This window comes from Scatophagus argus, chromosome 6 (assembly GCF_020382885.2).
Source record: "Scatophagus argus isolate fScaArg1 chromosome 6, fScaArg1.pri, whole genome shotgun sequence".
NCBI classification, from domain to species: Eukaryota; Metazoa; Chordata; class Actinopteri; family Scatophagidae; genus Scatophagus; species Scatophagus argus.
The window spans coordinates 7,103,424-7,124,419 of NC_058498.1; the positions used below are offsets into that span (position 1 = coordinate 7,103,424).

At 42.1% G+C, this 20,996-nt stretch overlaps 2 protein-coding genes and 1 long non-coding RNA gene across 4 annotated transcripts in view; 1 reads left to right on the plus strand and 2 right to left on the minus strand.

Annotated features, from left to right (window-relative positions):
- Window positions 1-779, minus strand: part of rfx2 (regulatory factor X, 2 (influences HLA class II expression)) — a 28,121-nt gene extending 27,342 nt beyond the window's left edge. Inside the window, exon 1 of the mRNA XM_046391210.1 lies at window positions 634-779. The gene's annotated coding sequence lies outside the window, so the exon portion shown is untranslated. The remainder of the gene's footprint in view (window positions 1-633) is intronic.
- On the plus strand, window positions 599-20,179 carry acsbg2 (acyl-CoA synthetase bubblegum family member 2). Of its 2 annotated transcripts, none has more exons than XM_046391207.1 (15): window positions 599-738; window positions 7,808-7,943; window positions 8,402-8,523; window positions 9,863-10,128; window positions 11,796-11,884; window positions 13,777-13,897; window positions 14,093-14,173; window positions 14,263-14,412; window positions 14,696-14,872; window positions 15,751-15,932; window positions 16,040-16,282; window positions 16,390-16,607; window positions 16,802-16,941; window positions 18,038-18,284; window positions 18,418-20,179. In XM_046391207.1, the coding sequence occupies exons 2-15, from the start codon at window positions 7,849-7,851 to the stop codon at window positions 18,534-18,536; spliced, it is 2,250 nt and encodes a 749-aa protein (XP_046247163.1). In that variant the 5' UTR covers window positions 599-738; window positions 7,808-7,848; the 3' UTR covers window positions 18,537-20,179. The 2 variants fall into 2 exon arrangements, with proteins under 2 accessions (XP_046247163.1, XP_046247162.1); XM_046391206.1 differs by lacking the exon at window positions 599-738 and adding an exon at window positions 4,096-4,326.
- LOC124060350 lies at window positions 13,815-14,798 on the minus strand. Its single transcript, XR_006843557.1, has 3 exons — window positions 14,662-14,798; window positions 14,220-14,447; window positions 13,815-13,943 (listed from the first exon to the last, which is right to left on the minus strand). It is a non-coding gene; the product is annotated as an uncharacterized LOC124060350 (long non-coding RNA).
- Window positions 20,180-20,996: the final 817 nt, after the last annotated feature.

Consider the following 20,996-nt stretch of genomic DNA (forward strand, 5'->3'; position numbering starts at 1 on the left):
ATTCTATTTTCATTTAAATATTTGTATGTGTGTTCTATATTCACATTCTGCGTGTGTGTAGCATGAAGAGGCCACAACATTTCACTGTTAACCGTGTTATATGTAAGGAATTTATCTCAATGTTTTTGTGGCATAATAATAAACATGGTATGAAAATAAGAAAGTTCTGCAAAACTCAAAAATGAATCAATACAAGGGAAATTTACAATAAATATATGAAACTATATAGAACCTAGGTGTCATATAACACACTGGTGTTTATATCATCTATTGTTTTCACTTATATTCCACTGTTTTTTATATTATATAGCATTGTTTATATTTATATTTATTTTGTTAGGAAACTGGTCTTATACTGGGACCGGGGAAACTAATTTCGCTCCACTCATGTTTTACGTGTGTGAAATGACAATAAAGCTCCTTGAATCCTTGAATCCTATATGTGCCTTTAAAAATGAAGAGAGCTGAACAGTTTTTATAGTGTACTATAATCAGAGTGTATGTGAGGTGAGCACAGGGCTGTAAAACTGACTGTTTCAAGCAGGTGTGAGTTATGGACGCCAACCGCCATAAAATCCATGAGAAGATCAGGAAGGAAAAGGTGTCACAGCGCATCAGTTGAGTCCGACTCACCGTGGATTTGACTACGTGCCAGTCAAACGAGTGCCCAGAAGCTGCTCATTCGCCGACACACTCACAGCCAGGTACACGTATCGCATTAAAGAGCCTCTTCCAGTGGTAAGTCATTCCAGCTGTCATCGACTATCAGTGTTTGGACAACCCATCTCCTTTAGCAATCTGTCTTATCACCAGTTGAGCAACATTTCACCGAGTTTATCTAAGATGGTATTATTTGTGTGCGCTAATTAGTTAGACCACTAATAGATCTTGACTCAAAGTTGACATTTTTGACATTTTTCCTTAACCGAAGAACATCCAACAGTAAATCCTCATTAGCAACCGGCAGAACAACACATTGAAAGCCCGTCCGTTGGCTAGCTAGCATCTGCTTTAACTTTTCTGTCCGCGAGCTAAGATAAATGTGTTTGTGTGTTTGTAACACTGTACTGGATGGTTCAATTTGAACACGTCATTTTATCCAAATGAAAAGTTTTGTATTGTTGGCATTCAACAACTACATCTCCCATGAGCCTCCTCCTTTGGTGTGCTTGCAAAGCCTTCTGGGAACTGTAGTTTTTTGTATGCTCACATGATAATCTTTTTAAATTCTACTCTTCAATTATAAAACAGTGCATCTGAGGGCTATTATTTTTATTTATTTATGAATGTGTTTTTTTTATTTACAAATGTATATGTATATTTATTTTATATATTTATTTTTTTTGTGCTTCCACTCCATATTTTAGATGGAAATATTGTACTTTTTACAACAACAACATTTACTGCTGTTTACTTTATTAAGAGTTTACATTGAAAACATATCATCACCTTATACCTCCAACCTACTACAGCCTTAACATTATCATAACATTCTATGGCATTAATCAAATTATCCAGTAACATAAAATAATAATAAAGCACTGAAAATAAGACATTTTGCATACAAGCAGTTTGACGTTTGATGCTTGAAGTACATTTTATGGATATACTTAAAGTAAATTTTTGAAGATATGGCTTAAATGTGAGTATTATACAGAAGATATCTTATAGAAGATTGGAATACTTTTTCCACCACCTAATACTTCCTATTAAAAGTGTGATATTTTTCTAAAACAGACATATAATTCATATTTGATCTAAAGTCAGTCCCAGCCAGTGGTGGATGAAGTACTCAGATCTTTTACTTAAGTAAATGTAGCTATACAACAGTGTAAAAAAAACAATGTGTTACAAGTACAGGTCAATTATTTAAAAATGTACTTAAGTATTTTCTATATAATTAAATGGGTGTAAAGGTACCTAGGTATTTCCACCAGTCACAGCTCACAGTACTGCCTCAGCAGAGCGTGGGATGAGAGAGTTAAAGTCACTGACCGATAGTAACCTCAGTGCAGTGCATCAGCACATAACACTTCCTGCATCATTTCAGCATTTGCGCATGGGCAGACCAGATCAGCTGTGCTCCGGCTGTCATGTGATGCCGTGGTGTGGTACCTCTGCATTCTCGTCTCGCGTGGCAATTGGCCGAGCCTAGTCTTTCCATGGTAGTGATGCTACATATTTTATGAGGTCATGTCAACATCTATGCACGTGAGCTATTTTCAGACTGATCTTCAAAAAATAAGCCATGTGGGAATAAGAAGATGCTACTCCGCTACTCCATGTTTAAATTGATGTCATGAGCATATATATATATGAATGGAACCATCTTATTCTAAAAACACACAATGGCAAAAAACAACAAAAACATTCGACATTTATTTTCTAGCGAGCTTAAATGTAAAAAGTCAGCTTTCACATTTAAGGGTCACTTAAGTTTTAGTTGTTTTTACACCTTATATATTAATCAGTTTCTGTAGAAAATGTCTGTGCTTTCTGCCTCTTCTTATTGTACCACGTGACACCTATTGAACACTGAAGGTGGGAGTTTTTGGGGAAACGGCGTAAGGGAAATTCCCTGTGGTGCCATCCACTGGTGAGACTGATTTGTTTTAACTGCTGCTTCAATATTTCTTTTTTTTTTTTTTTTTTTTTTTTTGCATATTGATTACTAGTTATTCTCGCTAGAGTTACCCAAAGGTTCAACTTTTTCGTCATAGCTGTAAATCCCCACCCATACTTCCTGCACAGAAGCATGCACGTTTAAAAGGGGTCATAACCTGATTTCACTCCTTTATTTACATAGCTTTATCAAAAGTACAATCTTTGTCAACAGCAAACTTTTTTTCAGGTTTTTAAGTTCTGTTTCTCTTCCTCTCCTCGCTGCTGTCTTTGTTTCAGTACCCTGTATATCAGGTCGTGGAACAAGAAGTACAGGATTGGCTTGTCAAGCTGTACGATTGAGCTGACAGCTTTAGTTTTCAGTCTTAGAACCAAAATTAGTCTTGCAAAGATTTTGTGAGTAATGCTGTTAGTGCAGTCGATCAAGGAGAAGCTTTTTGTTGGGTCAGCGGTGACTCAGTTGTTTAGATATGTTGAATGCTGCTGCTGCCAGCAATGTTTTTATTTTGATTAGAAGTTTTAGCGTTGTGTGATAGTATTTTGTAGAGGTGCAGTAAGTGTTCAAATCCTTTACTTAAATAAGAGTAACAATATAATAATTTGAACATACTCCATTACAAGCAAAAGCCCTGCACTGAAAATATTAGCATCAATACTACTCAGTGCAGAAAAATGGCCCCTGTGACTGCTGCTTGGGTTAATATTGGTGGGCTTAATGTTTTGTATAATCCAAACCTCAAATTATTCAGTTTAGTGTCAATTTTTAGACCAGGAAAAGCAGCAGATACACACATTTGAAACGCCAAAGTAGTAGCACGCTTATACAGTACTTGAGTAAATACTTCCTCTCCACGACTGCTACTGTAAATATTTGGAGGAGGTTGTATAGCTAAACAATTGGTTGATTAATCGATTGGTCTACCAGCCAAATTAATTCAAATCTGCAGCTATTGTGGTAATCAATTGTGCAGGTTATTCGACAATGAAAACATTTGAGTGGCTTAACACTAAGGAAGATGCGAAGAAGAAGAAGAAGAAGGACGATACATGCGTTATATTTTACTAATGTGGGCCAACAGGATGTGGGCGTCTTTGCATTGTGTTTAAGAATAATTTTTATCGGTGGAAAGTCATAAACGCAACCCACCACAGCTGCACTTGACACCCAGTCTCTCAAGCATACAGTTTGTCCGGTAGTAACCCCAGCCGGCATAGCTGCAACGTGTGCTTTGTGTGTGTGTGTGTGTGTGTGTGCGCGCGCGCGCATAAAGGGGGGTGGGTGGGTTTGAGTTTCATCGCGTCATCTTTCAGTGTGTGTATCCTTACCGCCACTTCCCCCACTCTATTCATTTGGCTTGCGTGGCCTTATATGGAAAACGTGGTGTGAGCCTGTTCAGCCAATCAGGTTGCTCGGTGACGATCGAGGCGTTGGAGTTGGAGAGGGGGGGTCAGTGTGTCTGGAGGAAGCCGGTCGGCTCGTCTAGGTGGGGTTTTTGTGGGCGTGACCAAACGAACCGGCTTGTGTTTGAAAATGAATGATATTGTGCTGCTTCGGTAGTAGAAACAGCGGGCTGCGGATTTTGGGTCTGTTTAGCGGCAAAGTGAAGGTGTGGCGCTTGCAGAAAGGGACGAGGAGAAGTGGACGATTCGAGTGAAAAACGAATAATACAAAGAAGGAAAATAATTAGTTTCCAGCAATGCAATGTGAGTACTCCAGTCTTTATTCCTGTGTCACGTAGTCCTTTTACTACCTTTGATAAATCAGTTTTTGGAATAAACTAGTTGTTAATCATCCTGGTTGTATGTATGTTCCATGTTCGGTACTCCAGGTTTGTTCTGAATTAACTCGAGGGTTGTTATAGTCTGATCTACCTTCTGTTCTACCATCATTTGGCTCCAAACCCCGCCATTGATTCTATGAGGAAAGGAGCTCGTTTTTTATTTGATTTGTGATCCGCCTGATTTGTGGCTCACAGTAATTTGAGCTGTAAATTTCAAGAGAGATGAAATGAATACCTCAGTCACCTCCTCCGCACATGTGTACATCTGGTCTCGATTGCAAAAGGGTGTAACCCAGCCAGCAAATGTGACTGTGAATTCGCATACATTAAAGTGATTCGTTATAGCTTTGCCCCAGTTTATTTAAATCTCGACAGTATCCTTCAGTTATTTTGAACCTGGGCTCAGAAATCTTAAGACTGACGTGGTAACTGCGCAATGAGGATGCTGAGCATTACGCCCGGTCACAAACCACTGGGTGGGCAGAATCTGGCAGGGCATGCGGATGTACTGACAAATCAAATAGTTCATCCCATTTTGTGTTGGGAGAAACAACATCAGGCTCGGACAGTCGAGGGGAGATGGTTGGTATCTCGGACTAGACGAGGTGAAGCATGAGAACAGAGACAAAACTGAAGGGAGGGGTGGGGTTTTGTCTGCTCTGTTTTTTTGTTTTTGTGTTTTAGCATTCCTGGTTTTGGCCGAGGTTGTGGTTGTGCGTTAATGGACGATGGAACTAAAACGGCCGCTTGAGTGTTGTCATCTTTCCAACTGTTGAGTTTTCTCTTTTCTGAACAGCTGGTGCAAAGCACGACTCTGCTCTGCGTTTATAATCCTCTTCTGATTGCGTGAATGCTGTTGAAATAGTGATGTTGAGGGTCTGGTTAAATCCATCAGATGATTCACCCTGGGCATGACACGGAAACGTCTTAAAAGCATGCAGAAGATGATGCAAAACTGCTTCCTGTCCAACTGTATCGATAATGAACCAGTGAACCGTCTCAGGCATATTTGCTTGTTCTGGTTTCTCTGGTGTAAATGTTTGCTGCTCTTTTTCGTTTTATGTAATTGCACATTAAATATCTGGTGAGCCAACAAAACAAGACACTTGAAGATGTCCAGATGTCAGACAAAACAGTTAATAGACCTGCGGGTTAATCTGTACCGAAAAGAATTAGAATTAGCTGCAGCCCAACTTCCCAACTTCCCCGGAGACGGTGGGTTTGCTGTTGGTTGCTAAGAAGTTCAAGCAAAGGGGAAGCCCACAGACAAATCCTTGGGTGATACCACTAAACCCAAGAGTTTGAAGAAATGGATTATGACAAATCTGAAAGTGATAGTTAACCACGCCAGATAGGAAACTTCATCTTTTGAGAGATCATTGACAAATAACTCCAAAACTCTTGACCACAAATGATTGATATCGGAAGACATTTTTCACTGGCTGAAATTAAGAAGCTAAACCAGAGGCACTCATCTCAAGCTTTCTGTTCATGATCCACATGTTGGGTTCATGTGATGATAAGAAGAAATAAAAAGCAAGAAATATCCTTCGGGTTTTTCTCAGTCTGATCTCTAAGGCTGTATTTTGTTAGTGTCACGCCCCTCACCCTTAGACCCCCCCGATGCTTGAGGATCACAACAATAACCGCGTCTAAAGAAATAAGAGGACGGGGGGTGGAATTTTAAAACGTCCGCCAAGACCCATGCTCCATTTAATTCCATATCTGCCTCCACCCTCAGCACGTCTCCCTTTAATCCTGCTGGAAACCCACATCCACTCACGGCCATGTCCTTGACGAATCTGCAGCTGCGTTAGAAGGACGAGGCAGAGTAATGAAATGGTTAGGCATGCGTCCATGTGAACAGCGGCGAGATCATCCTGTCACCATCTGTCTCCTCGGCCGTGAGACCTTCAGGCCTCCTGTAGGACTCAGTCAAGAAGCCGCCTCAGGGTCAGCTGGCTGTTCGGCACATAACTGAAGAAGAATTGATTTTGTTTTAGTTATGACAGTTTGAGGTGATGGTTGCTGATTCCTGCAGAATCCATGAATGGTGTTGTTTTCGTTCCTTGTCATTTCAGGTGCAATTCACTCATATGGAAGTGAATTAAGAAATAAGGAACTAAATTTTATTTATTTGGGTTTTTTTTAATAGGTTTTTGGAAGGTGTGGTTGGCAGATACGTGTTAAACTTTTACAAGTGATGGAAAATATTTTCGTTCGTGCTCTCTGACCTCACTGGACCTCCCTCGCTCTTTCTTCCCTCTTCCACAGTCGAGTTACGATAGGCTGCTGCTACAATAGGCAGACGAAGCCACTGGTATGTGTTTTCAGCTCACTTAAATAAACAGGCCACCAGCAGACCTCAGATCTGTGATTTACCAAAGAGGGGGCTTGAATGAAAGGGAGAGTCATGGCGGTGTGGATTTGATGGTGGCCGAGCAGAAGTTTTGATACGGCACGGAAACGAAAGGCAATCCATTATTCGCAGCAAGACAATGTTATCTGCAGCAAGTCTGTCTGCTTTTTCCAGCTCGGCTCCATATGTCCCTCACACTGTTGCCATACAACCAAATTTTGTCAACAGAACAGACAAAGACAATATTTGTTGAACAGCTCATAAAGTCATCTCCACAGGTTTATAATAAGCAGGATGTAGATAACACTGTGGTCATTATGTTTCTTCCTGTTCTTCATTCAGCAAAGGTCAGTCACCATATATCAGCACTGTTTGGATGAGTCACTTCTGTCTTAATTAAATGTCCAAATAATTGATTTTACAAAACAGGAGTGCATGAGTAAGTGTAACCCCCACCATGACCGTTAGAAAACGTGATATGACCCGGAGCCAGCGACACACTGGTGTGAGTCTTGTGAGTACTAGAAGCTGCCGGCTGTCACATGTTGGTGTTACTCTTTTGCAGTTAGAGCAAAGGAGTGCAAAGTGTGTGTGTGTGTGTGTGTGTGTGTCTGGTTTTCTAATCAAGAATAAAGCCTTGTTTGACGCTTGGTAGAGTCCAGCTGTCAGAATCAGAATCAGAATTCCTTTATTTATCCCCGAAGGGAAATTCTTAAATATCGAAATATCAAATTCTTTACAATACCTGCACGACAGGTTGGGGGTTTTTTTCTATCCAAAGACGTGGAAACAAATAACAAGAAAGTCTATTAATTCTAAAGCTATTGTTTAAGTCATATTAAGGCACAAATTCCAGCCATTCTCTGGTTGCCTCTCAGTTGTCTGAGTTGCTGCTCACGTTTTTTTGATGCTGCTTTGTTGCAACCCCGTGCAGTATTGGAACATGCTCACACTGCCGTTCATCTGCGCTTGTTGTAGGTGCTTGTAAGCGATTGGCTTGTCAGATATGCAGTAGCTAACCAGCCCCGTCCTTCCTCTCTTTCAGTGACAGAGTGTGAGGCCACCACCGTGTCCGAAGCCGTGGTGATGGAGGCTTCCGGAGCTGGCGGCTTCCTGGAGTCATCCTGCGCTGCGGGAGACGGCGCAGCCTCCCCTGATGACGTCATTGTGGACACAGCAAAGTACGTCCACACAAACATGTTCAAAACAGTTTGACACTGCTGTCTCAAGAGCTTTGGTTCCCAACGCGGGTCTTCGGAGAGGAGAGGGGTCACAGTATTATAAGCAACAGCAGAACAACAAACATTTTTCTGCTTCGTGATGGCGGCTGAATAAGACCACCACACGGGTCAGAGCTTCAGCACTCAGTAGTTAATGTAATTCTGTCACTTTTGCTGTGTCCTTAAAACTTCAATTTAATGTTCTAATAGTGTAAATACTGTACTTCCAAATTAATGTAGTGTGTAGTGTGGTGAGATGAAGGCATAATGTGTACTTTGCGGCTGATGATGAGTTTAACCGTGCGTTTAAAAGCTACGGTTTTACCCATGTGACTCAGGGTTGCAGGGTTGGGTTTCCCTTTAGGAGTCCACTCTGCGGTGTTATGTGACATGTGTTTTTCCTTTGTAATGTTCTGCAGTGAGTCTTCAGAGGAGGAGTCCACAGGGGAAAGGGAAGAGGACACCGAGGCGCACAACAAAGTCACCCACGGCACCAAGACCGCAGAGGTCTCTGCCAAGCGCACCTCAGACACACAAACAGGTGAGGCCACCAGTCCGAGTGTGTTTGCTCTTTCTTCGTCCCACCCTAAACTCTAACATTCACAAGGGTGGTGCACCCAGATTAAAACTGCGATGAGCAATACACAGACACAGCTGGGCTACATTCAGAGGTGGGTTCAGACACTGTGTTGGCTCTTGTCGCTGAAGTCAGCATTTGGGAACAATTTTTTCTCTCTCTCTCTGTCTGAACTTTTATCCTGAGGAAGTGAGGAAAACAGAAGTTCCAGTATTCTCTGGCAGAACAATTTGACTTTCCTTTTCCTGCCTTCAGTCTCCACTTGGACATTCCTTCCTGCCTTAGTCACTGAGGGGCAAAAGCACACGTCCCTTTATTCCATATTGTTTATGTAATGCAAAGTTTCGCTTTGACTGCGAAATAAGGCTGACCTAATTTCTTAATTCCAAGAATAATTCTAGCGATCCAAAGTTTATTTCAGTGAACAGGGGCTCCTTAGTGGAACCTTCAGTAAATTAATGAATCTGTTAAATGTATACTGTTAGATGCTGGATCAGCATCATAAAAACGTGTGCAACAGGGCAACAAGCTGATCAGACGGTGAACAAACCGCCACAGTTTAGAGACTTTGTTTAAAGTATAAACCAAAGGTTAGTGCCCTGAAAATGTTTCTGGTAATTCCTGACAGGAAACTGTGCAAACACACACACACACACACTATCGGTAGTGTGGCAGTTATAAGCTGCTAAAAAGTCATTTTATGGATCGAAACCAACAGTTTGCTCAGTTAGATCGGCTGACGTGGACATTTCTTTCCCAGCCTTAGAACATGTCAACAGCTACTTACCGTGTGTTTCTTTAACAATGATTCAATTCATTTAAGTTGCAAAACTTGATATTTTTACTTCCCATAATAATAATAATGATAATGCATTTTCAATGAGGGTGCTTTTCACGGCACTCTGAGACACTTTTTATGTGGTAAATAACAAGTCACAGCACGACGGGTCTGAGGGCAGCTTGGGACCTTTTGTGTTTTAAAACAGTTAAATAGTTAAATGAGGTTGGCACAAACCTCCACCCAAGGTTGAACTGATCAGATGTTGGTAGTCAAAGGTTACTGTGTGTGCCGTAACCAGAGAAATCATGCACTAATCATAACAGAAGTTCACTCAAATGTCTAATAGGATAAAGTGATGACATTTCATATCCAAAAGCTCGAAGGTCAACTTCGCTGTCACATCATAATCTTTTCTGTTCATTATTCAAAAAGAATAATGGATGGAAAAAGCAATCTATTGAAATCTCTTGGCGACCCTTTGCTTCTTTTCCTGAATATCTTGTTCTCATTTTCTAATGAAAGCCCAGCGCCCGAACTCCCTGTCGGTGCCAGCAGCAGCAGAGCCCGGCCTGTGGACGTGGCAGGGACATGCTGAGGTGAACCTGCGGATGGGGGACTCTGGCTTGGCTGCTGAGACGCCTTTGACCATCAACCAGATGTTCATCTCAGCTGTGGAGCGTTTTGGCGACTACACGGCTCTGAGCTGGAAGGAGGGCGAGCAGCAGAAGAGCCTGAACTACAGAGAGTACTACCAGACCTGCCGCACCGCTGCCAAGAGCTTCCTTAAGGTGGGTTTATTAATCTGTTGGGTAATCTGGTATTCATATATGAGGGGATCAAAGCATCAGACAAAACAAGACATTGGAATATCAGAATCAGAATTCCTTTATTTATAAGGGAAAATCTTTTTCGTACAGACATTGCACTTGCAGTTTTCCCGACCAAGAAAGAAAAGTGATAATAGGACACAAAAATAGGAACAAAAACAAGATAAGTATAAATCTAAAAATACAGGTATTTACGTGTGTTAAAAATCTAAAAAAAGCCAAGTATTTACATGTGTAAATTGAGCAGCGTCATTTTAAGGAGCATTTCTCACAATTTTACGATGGCAAATTAATAAATAATGAAAAGGCTTATTAGTTCAAGCCTAAAAGGCACCCTGATTCGCGATGTGGCTTGTAGATTATATTGAGTGTGGAAATATGACTAAATTATGACCTGTCATTAGTCACTTACGATGTCGAGTTGCTGGGAAACTTTAGGGCACAGCGTTGTGCAATTAAAGAAAATTTTTGGGATAGTCTCACCGCAAGAGATATAAATCTGGATTACACAACACTTTCAAAATAGAGTGAGAATTAATCTGTACACTGTATGCCCGTCACACGAAAAAGCACTTTGTTTTCATCCACCCTCAGAACTGATTCTCCTTCCGCTTCTAAATCGACTGCTGTTGTCATTGTCAAGTCTTGTGTCTCTGCATTTCATTTTATGCCAAGTCAGTCTAGACAACGCATGACGCAACGTGAAGAGGTCGGGCCGCTCCGACAGGCCTCAGCTGTTCGCACAGGACAGAGCATGTTATTGTTTACTGTGCCACCCACAGTACACACACTCGCACACGATAGTTCCATAGTTTGAAGCAGGAAAGTTTTAAATACCTAATGACTGTTCAAACTATTAAAAAAACATCTAGTATGGAGGAATTTTTATTTTCTGAACAGTTAATTTCCCCTTAAAGTCAGTAATTCCAATTTAAGAAGTTGAGGCTGTGCAACAACCACCGAAGCAAAGTGCCGCTGATGCTGATCATCCTGTCGATGCCACTAAATGGCCAAACCCATGAATCCACCTGCACATGACCTCGCTTCACGACCCCGTGGCCTTTGCTTGTCTCAGGCCCAAAGTTTGAGTGTAGTTAAGAAAGTGGTAGAAGCAGCGACGGGGTTACGTTTCCATCTGCAGCCTCAGATGTCAAGCCTCACATTAGATTCCAGATGCTGGATTGTTCAGTGTTCAACAAGCTCAGTGCAGTGCTGAACTTGGTATCCGTTTCCATCATGGCAGTCTTGTGTACACGTGGCTGTGTATCTGTTACCGTAGTAACAGCTGCTGAGGCAGCTGGCTCGACGCAGAACAACAGCTCAGTCCAGAACTGTCTAATGTGTTTCAGGAGTTAAGACAAATTTAGTTTAGTGCTGAATTCACCGCATGTATGAAATTATAACTTTGAGGAGAGTTTTGCAATGAAAGGCAAAAAACTGGCCACCAAAGTATCGAAAAATGAAAGAAAACAGAGGAAAGAGAGACTATGCTGAACCTGTAGTGTCACAGCTGAATTGTTAACTGAAAACAGATTCTGAAACATGGATGTGCAGGATATTATTTCTAAGGTTACTCCACGATGTCTTATTTTATTTATATTTAAAAAGCACGTTTCATCTCTCCACAGCTCGGTTTGCAGCGCTACCACGGCGTCGGCATCCTGGGCTTCAACTCCTCTGAGTGGTTCATCTCTGACATTGGAGCCATCTTGGCAGGGTGAGTGTCACCTTCGTGTCTGAATTTGTGAGCTTACGTGACTGTAAGTGATGAACTCGATGTCGCCTCGCTCACACTTTTATTGCCAGCTTTATGTGTGTCTGTGCTGCATGCATGACCTCCATGTCTGTGAGTGGTGCAAATCAAGAAGTGCGAGTACGCCGAACCTCAACCTCAGATGTCGTGCAGTTCAGCACGTAGCCGCTCAGCTTAGAGACGTTCTGATCAACAGATTACAATATGCCAAACAGGAAGCTGAACTCCACCAAAGTACATTCACTTAAGTGCTGTACTTCAGTATAATTTGAATCTTCTCATCACCCCTCAGATTTATCTTCCCTTCTTGGGAACCACTGGACTAAACTCTAACTTTTTATACAACAGTGAAAACTTGTTCCACCTCGAGCAGCGCAGCAGTAAAATGCTGCTTACACACCCATGCATTTCTTTTAACAATCAAATTACAGTATGTAGGAATCTATAAAGGGGTAAAGTATGTTTTACTTTAAGTACAATACTTAAAAGCAGGATTTCTACTTGTATTTATTCATTGTTGTGTTGGTACTTTGACTTAAATAAGGGTCTTGAGTACTTGTGCTCCTGGTGAACTTTGTGCATATCACATAAGAGTAATCAGAAGTGGGTCTGTCGCGGTTCTTATGTCACTGACTTTTGTTTTGTTGACCCCAATATTGCTTCTCGCGTTTAGATGCAATTTTTGTTAGCATGAGAGTTCGTTTTATTTATTGTGTTTGGTCGGTGGTTTTGTTTTATTTATTTAGATTTCTTTTTTTTTTTTTTTCAATTCCATCGTATGTGTTTTCCTGAGAATTAAAAGCTCATTGCTCTTTGTAAGGCTTAATTTGCATATTATGTTATTATATCATCATCATATCAGTGACATTCATTGTTTATTGCGGTTATTTCTGGAACAGTATCTCACAAGCTTCTCTTCTCTGGTTGTTGCGTAAATACACAGCCAACAGAAATCAAACCTTGTGCTTCATCCGGCGAGCTAAAATACTCCAAGAAATTGATTTTATGTGTGAAACCAAAACCCCCATTGATTAAGAACTTAACAGTGATTCGGCACGGCCACACTTGCTTTAAGTCTTTACATCACCAAACACGTGTTGCTTCACTTTTGGGTTTCTCACGCTGTGTACCTAATTTGAGCTGTGATTACAGCGACATTAAATGATCAGTACATGCTGTTCCTCTCGTGTGCTGAGACATAAATACTCTCTGGGAACTGTAACACATATGCTGGTGCAGATTGTGGATTCCCTTGGTCCCCACACCTCTTCTCTCTAAAAAAAACAAAACAAAACAAAACAAAAAAAAAGGTAACGTGAACTCGCCGAACCGGTCCAGACGAGCTAACTCACAGGTTTAGTTGAACGGACTCAGCAGTAGACTCACGTTTGCTGCAGATCACGTTGCTCGACAGCAAAGGAGAAAGCGACTGAATCAAGTCTCGTTTGTTTTATTTTCCATTAGAAGTGGGTGCCAGGTGTTCTGATGAAACAAAGCCACTAGATCATTTAGTTCCCATCTTCACTAGGAATGGACGAAGAAACATCACACAAAAATGAAGTGAATCAAGAAAGTGAGACAAGATACCCAAGCTTCTGCATTTAACTTCTCCTGCCAATAAAGATTCATGAAAACGATGTAAATTCCTCCACTAGAGATCTGTTGAGTGTAATAGATGTTATGGTCTGGTCAAAGTTCAGAGCATGCACAGCGGAGATGTTTCAGGGACGTCAGGACTGTTCTTTAGCCGACATTATCTCGCGCAGGAGGTTTCTACGTAGAAGATCTTCCAGAATAGCACAGCTGGATAGAAGTGAAAGAGAAACTGAACCTGACACGTCCTTTGTCTGTTGCAGTGGGTTTGCTGTGGGCATCTACACCACCAACTCTCCTGAAGCATGCCAGTATGTAGCAGAAAACAGCAGGGCCAATATCATTGTGGTGGAGAACCACAAACAGCTGCAGAAGATCCTCCAGGTGAGACCGAAATGAGCGACGCACTGCGTGTAATTACTGTGGACAACTGGGAGTTAAGGAGATGAATACAAATAAAGTCGGCATGCCACACATCATATAAGACACGTGCTGCGTAGTGCAGAAACGCCGCAGGTCTCGCTGTTGACTGTTGTCTGCAGTTATTTACTCATAAGTTTGCATTGTGTTTGTTCACAGGTTGAAGACCAACTGCCGCACTTGAAAGCCATTATCCAGTACAAAGATGCACTAAAAGAGAAGAGACCAAATCTGTACACAGTAAGCACACACAATCTGTATGAGAGACACGAAATGATTTGTTTACCTCATGAGACGTCATCTTAAGCGGTCTCCTTTGCGTGCCGCAGTGGGCCGAGTTCATGGAGCTCGGACGCGACGAGCCCGACGAACCTCTCGACGCGATCATCGCCAGCCAGAAGCCCAACCAATGCTGCACGCTCATCTACACCTCAGGAACCACAGGCCAGCCCAAAGGAGTCATGCTCAGCCATGACAATGTAAGTTACATGAGCCCAGTGTGTGTTCTTTGCCTCTGAGAAGAGAGGTAAAGAACAGAACAGCACTGTGGGTTCACACAACAGTCCACGTGGACAGATGATGTGGGCCCGTTAAACAGTAGACTCATTAACTTGACTGTATGTTGTTCCTGTCAAAGTTCACTCATGAAGTAATGAAACACTTTTCTGTATCTTGTAAAAAAAAGCGTCCCTCTGTGTGAGCTCGCATAAAACAATAACGATACATACACATTAACTGTATTTCTCTGTCCCTCCCCTGCAGCTGACGTGGACCGCGCTGTCCACCTGCCGTCACGTGCGCCTGACAGACGCCACGCAGGCTCAGGAGTCGGTGGTCAGCTACCTGCCGCTCAGCCACATCGCCGCTCAGATGGTCGACATGTGGATCACCATGAAGGTCGGAGGGGCGACGTACTTCGCTCAGCCAGACGCTCTGAAGGTGAAATACATCGGCTGTGAACGGCACGGGAACACAAATAACAAATAAATGGCCCCTCGTGTACTGCCGAGATTTGAGATAAAATATTCACACTGAATATTGTTTTCATAGAAGGATAAACGGGCAGTTTGAGAACAAAGTGGGTGAAAACAAGTATGTCAGTGCCTGCAACAATAACATTAATTCTTGCAGCGTGTCTTTGACGTGTTCAGAAATAATTTTACTGATAATGATGAATTTTTATAGCATCTGTCAGAGCACCTTTTAGGACCTTTTAGAGAGAAAAGCCCTAAAAGGATTAAAACGATGCATTAAGAGCAAAAACAGACAGTTCAAATACAAAGCTGTAATGCTTACGATAACCAAATGAAATAATAACCGTTAAATGTCAAGAACAGGAATAGGAATCAATACATGAATAAATAACAACAACCGAACAAAAAGCCAGATCGAAAAGATGGGTCTTAAATTTCTCTCTAAAAGTACAGAGCCAGAGGGAGAGCATTTCATGGTTCAGAGAGGATAAATTCGGGAGATCATCAGGAATCAGCAGGTATCAAAAAATGGAAACTTAAACCAATCATGTGAATCTTTCACATTTTATGCCTCAATTACAAGATTTTATCTGCGGTGTAAACAAACAAAAAATAAAAAGGCCTCTCGGGAATCTTTATTTCTTAAGGCTTTTGTCAGAACAGCAGCATCATTATCTCATAATGCGATTAGGAAAGGCAGATTACAGGGACATCCAAGCGGGTTACGTGAACAAGAACTTTTTTTTTTTTCATGAGGTGGTTTTTCCGGATCTTCGCCTCATGTTGTGGGTAGCAGATTTCCATTTTTCCAGCTTCATGTGACGTTTGTGTTTCCCCTGTCAGGGCTCTCTGGTAAACACCCTGAAGGAGGTGCGTCCCACGGCCTTCATGGGTGTCCCCCGTGTCTGGGAGAAGATGCAGGAAAAGATGAAGTCCGTCGGAGCCAAGTCTTCGACCGTGCGCAGGAAGGTGGCTGCCTGGGCCAAAGATGTCGGTCTGCAGACCAATCTGACCAGGATGAATCAGTACGTACGCGTTAATAATTTACAGCTTTATTTAGACCCGGTGAAATCATTCCTTTCGTCTTATCAGACACTGAAAAACACCCACACCTGTTTTTGTGTCTCCTCAGGAGCGGAGCCACCGGCCGCACAACGTTCAGCTATCAACTAGCCAAAAAGCTTGTGTTCAAAAAGGTGCGTAAGGCTCTGGGATTGGACCGATGCAGCAAGTGCTACACAGGCGCTGCACCCATCACCAAAGACACCCTGGAGTTCTTCCTCAGCCTGGATATCCCTGTGTATGAGCTCTACGGCATGAGTGAGAGCACCGGACCTCACACCATCTCGCTGCCCGAAGCCTTCAAGCTGACCAGGTACATTTCTCTTTTCAGTTCGGTGGGACTTGATGTCGGATTTCCTTGCCTCGACGAGTCAGAGCCAATTCAAAACTCGGTGGTGAAAATGTTGTCTTGTCCTGCAGTTGCGGCAAAGAGATCCCAGGGTGCAAGACGAAGCTGCACAACCCGGACGAGGAGGGAAACGGTGAGATCTGCTTCTGGGGCCGACACGTTTTCATGGGTTACCTCAACATGCCCGACAAGACGGAGGAGGCTCTCGATGCAGATGGATGGCTGCACTCGGGTGACCTGGGCAAACATGACGAGAACGGATTCCTCTTCATCACCGGAAGAATTAAAGGTACTTTTAATCTATAGTCCTTGTTGAGCGAGATGGCACTCATCAGGTACCTCAGTACTTGATCAATGAGAGAGCCAAGAGTCTCTTTTTTTAGTCTCCAAAAAGTGTGAACTCACAGACCTCACAGAGAAGACTGAATCTTTCTCTGCCTGTGATCAATCTGTTACTTAACCTGTTTGTGTGTTTGATTTTAGAGCTGATCATCACCGCAGGAGGCGAGAACATCCCTCCTGTTCCCATCGAGGATGCGGTGAAGGAGGCCGTGCCGCTCATTAGCAACGCCATGCTGATCGGAGACAAGAGAAAGTTTCTGTCTATGCTGCTCACCGTTAAGGTAAGTCTTAGAAACTGAGACCTGGAACTGGGGGCCAGATGCAAAGAAAAAAAACCTCACATCATCAGATTTATAAAGCTGCTGTAACAACTGTAGAAACTCACCGATATATCAATGCTTTAACCTGTTCTGCTGATCATTAGACCTGACAGTGAGAAGAACAGCGTCAGAGAGGCATCGTTATTGCATGGCTGTGTCTATTTACAGCAGCCACACCACTGATTCATCACATGTACCTGTGATCACATCGTCATCATCATCATCATCACAGTGATTTCTCATAATTCTCAATCAATCAACATTTATTTGTAGAGCCCTTTACAACTCAGAAGTACTTTCCAATAGAATCAAAATAAAACAGTAAAACACTTAACAGACAATAAAATACAATAAGTGTCCCTGCTAGATGTTAAAAGCCAGTCCGAATATATAGGTTTTGAGACTGGATTTAAAAAGATCCAGGTCTGGTCGGGGAGGCAATGCATCATATTTTATTTTTAAGTTTCTATTTTGTAATTGACCCTGACTGTTACAGCACTTACACCAAGTCAAATCCCTTGTATGCTGAAAACAGTTTCTGAAACGGACATCACAAAATCTTCTTTCATAAGTACAGTTTTTGCGCATATGGTTTACACATCCTCACATCAAACGTGGTTCTGTTTGTCCGCTGTAATGAGGTGAAATAGAGGGCAGCGCTGTAATGAGGAGGGAAGCTACCTGTGTAGACGGCACAGGATGTAAAGGGCTGCAGATCAGAGTGACGGGCGGCAGATGGTAACCGAAGATATGCCGTATTAGCAACACTGATTCCCGAGATGTGCATTTCAAAATACGACTGCCTCTAAGCCTTGTGGATGTCCTATCTTTACACCTCCTATCTAATCTCAGAAGGAGTCCATATATCTGTCGCAACTGATAGCAGCAGGAGCAGCAGTGAAAAAAACAAGCGATGGCTGTTTTTTTCTCACATGCTGCCATCTAGTGGTAAAACCGCAGCATGACACAGGCGTACCAAACGCTCTGAGGCTGCATGTGCAAGTAAATGAAACTACTGCGCAGAAAAATTAAACCTGTTGAAATTTGTTCTCTTCAGTGTCAGGTAAACGCCGATTCAGGCGATCCAGAGGACGAGCTGACGCCAGAAGCTGTTGAGATCTGCCGGAAGCTGGGCAGCAACGCCACGCGGGTCTCTGAGATCGCAGGGGGGCGAGACCGCGCCGTCCACAATGCCATCCAGGAAGGGATCAACAGAATCAACGAGAAGGCAACCTCCAACGCTCAGCGCATTCAAAAATGGGTCGTTCTGGATCGGGATTTCTCCGTCACAGGAGGAGAGCTGGGTGAGTGGGATGCGGGGCGAGGGGGGGGATCTTTATTTTGCAGGAAGTAGATTGCAGTGACTTATTGAGTGAAAGATTCTTCCTGAGCCAATAATGTGATGAAAGGTGGTCGTCTAACTCTTTTCTTCTGCAGGCCCCACCATGAAGCTGAAGCGGCCGGTGGTGCTGAAGATGTACAAGGAGCAGATTGAGAATTTCTATAAGGAGCTCGCCACACCGACGACCCCCGACAACCCGCTGCCTCCTAAGTAAAGCTGCTACAACCTCCACCCCCACCCGACCTCCAGGGAGAGCCAGACTCTCTCCACCTCATTTATCCCGACCTCCTTTCCTCGCTTCCGTTTTTCTCTCTTGTAAAAAATGTTTTGATTGCCTTAAGTTTTGGTCGTTCTGTTCTGGTTTACATGTGTGGGTGCTGTACAAAAGGAAAGCAAACATAAGAAGCCATTGTTAAATAGCTTTATGATTTTAAAGATGAATTCAACTATTTATTTGGATGAACGGTAATATCGGATAGATGAAATAACAGCAGCGAAGGTGATTACTGCGCTTGTTTACTTTTTGTTTTGAAGGACAGATTTTTGTTTATGAATGTGTTCTCCTGTATTTATTTTCATTTTGCCAAAGTTTATGTGGGCCAAACACTTTGAGAGAAATATGAATTTCAGTAATTATATCCAGTGTTTATTGGCCCTTTACATGCATTTGGTGGGTTTGTTTGTTGTCTTTGTCTGTATGGTTTCAAAAAAAACCAAAACATAATCTTAATGTCTTATTTTGTACACGTGTTCGAAAAATCAAGAGGTTTATTGAAATCTATCTGATAACTAAGCATCCAAATTTTTGTTTTTCCATGCTGTAAAAACACGTCATCGAAGCCATATCTATTGCCTTTTGTACGCGAGTCGGACTGCTGGTGCGTGCGTCGACTCTGCAGCCCACACGCCCGCCTGGCCTTGTTGAAATGTTTTCCGGCAGACCTTGTGTGTGTGGACCTGCTGTGAGTTTTGTGTAATTTTGTAAATATGTTTTGCCTACATCGACGTCTTTCATTTGTCTTTATTTAATTTTATTTATCAGCTGATTTTTTTTTTTTTTTTTTCTTCCATTGCAGTTTACTCAGCATTTACGCATCATTTTTTTTTGCACTCAAACATGGAAAAAGCGTAACAGGAATGGGAAATGTACAGAAGTTAGATGATTTGTATGTCAAATATATCAGCTGCATTATAGTTGATCCTATTGGTCCGTCGCCGTCTTTCACGCGTCATTCATATAAATGTTTAAATTGCTTGAGTTTTGATCCAGTGACCATGTCTTCGCCTCTTCGAAGACAAGTTTAAAGAAATAAAAACATTTTAAGGAAGTAAAAGAGGTCGCCGAACTCCAAAGAGCTGATCTTGTTTATGAAGTAATTGTACATAAACATATCATAGGTATTTGTAGCACTCTGATGGTTCAAAGTGAAGGTTTGGCTACGGTTACGGTTAGCTGATATCCGGGGGTGAAAATGGAGCGATTTCGATATTAAATAAGGAAATGATGGTGACTCAGCGTGTCGGGGCGAGTGAGTTTCTTGTGATCCATCCAATACATAAAACTAGAACTTGGAACACTTTGACAGCCTGTTAACAAATGTGTTGTACCTAAGAAGTACAAAATCACCACCATCAATATTATTTGATGGTTTAGTGATGGCGCTGCGGTTCAGAGAGAGCTCACAAGACTCCAGACAGGAACATGGATTTACCTGACCTTAAAGCGCTGTTCTTACTGTGAACAATAACCAGGTGGAAGGTTTGAAATATGCATGATGCTGCAGGAGACCAGTGAAGTAGGCCTGTGAATGTGTGTGTGTGTTTGACAAGTTATGGAATAAAAATTCATTAAGCTGATGTGTGCTCTTCTTGTTTTTTTTTCCTCCCAGATCTTTTGCTTGAGCGCCAGTTCCAATGTGTTTTACTAATAGTTTTTGCAACCCACGACGGCAGCTGAGAGATTTTCAAATTAAAAGTATTAGAATACTGACAGATCTTGTCACAGCAGAACATTTTGACTGCTGGTGGGTTTCAGCCGTGGTTTATGTCATTAATGGCGACCTGTGCTTCTCCTGCTGTGCCGCTTCTTAACAGGGCTTAATTATACTTCACTAAAGGCAGGAGTGTTTGTTTAAGCTGACAGTAACACAGAAACAGTGGCAGATTTCTCTGTAATTTAGGTCTGAATTCAGAAACATTTCTCATTTGAAGCTTTTTGTGATTTGTTCTCACGTCAGGGTTAACATTTGGTATCACCGAAATGCTAAAAAACATGAGGTGCTCAGAAATGTAGATACGCTCTTTGTGAAACTAAGTGGAAAATATGGATGAAATTCTGTAATTTTCTACTGCAATTAAGGCTGCCATTCAAGATTCTCTTGACTGATTGATCTATTGGTTATCCTCAGTGATTCTGCTTATAAAATGTCAGAAAAGTGCCCAGAGCCTCACAAATATTATTCCTGAAATTGCTTGCTTTCCTGAACAACAAACCCCAAAGATGTTCAGTTTTACAGATGACTGAGAAAACGAGCGAATACTTTGTCAGTATTAATTTCAAATTTGACAGATTTTCAAAATACAGTAAACCTCCTAATAAAGTCAATTTCCAGACACCCAGAGATGAACAGACACCTTAGTGTGAACAGTATAGTAGAAACTCAGTTGTCAACAA

What these genes read in the sequence shown, in the direction of transcription:
- acsbg2 (XM_046391206.1), top strand. An exon ending in CACCTCAGACACACAAACAG is followed by an intron (nt 8,524 to 9,862) that starts GTGAGGCCACCA and finishes TTCTAATGAAAG; the next exon opens with CCCAGCGCCCGAACTCCCTG. An exon ending in CTATGCTGCTCACCGTTAAG is followed by an intron (nt 16,942 to 18,037) that starts GTAAGTCTTAGA and finishes TGTTCTCTTCAG; the next exon opens with TGTCAGGTAAACGCCGATTC.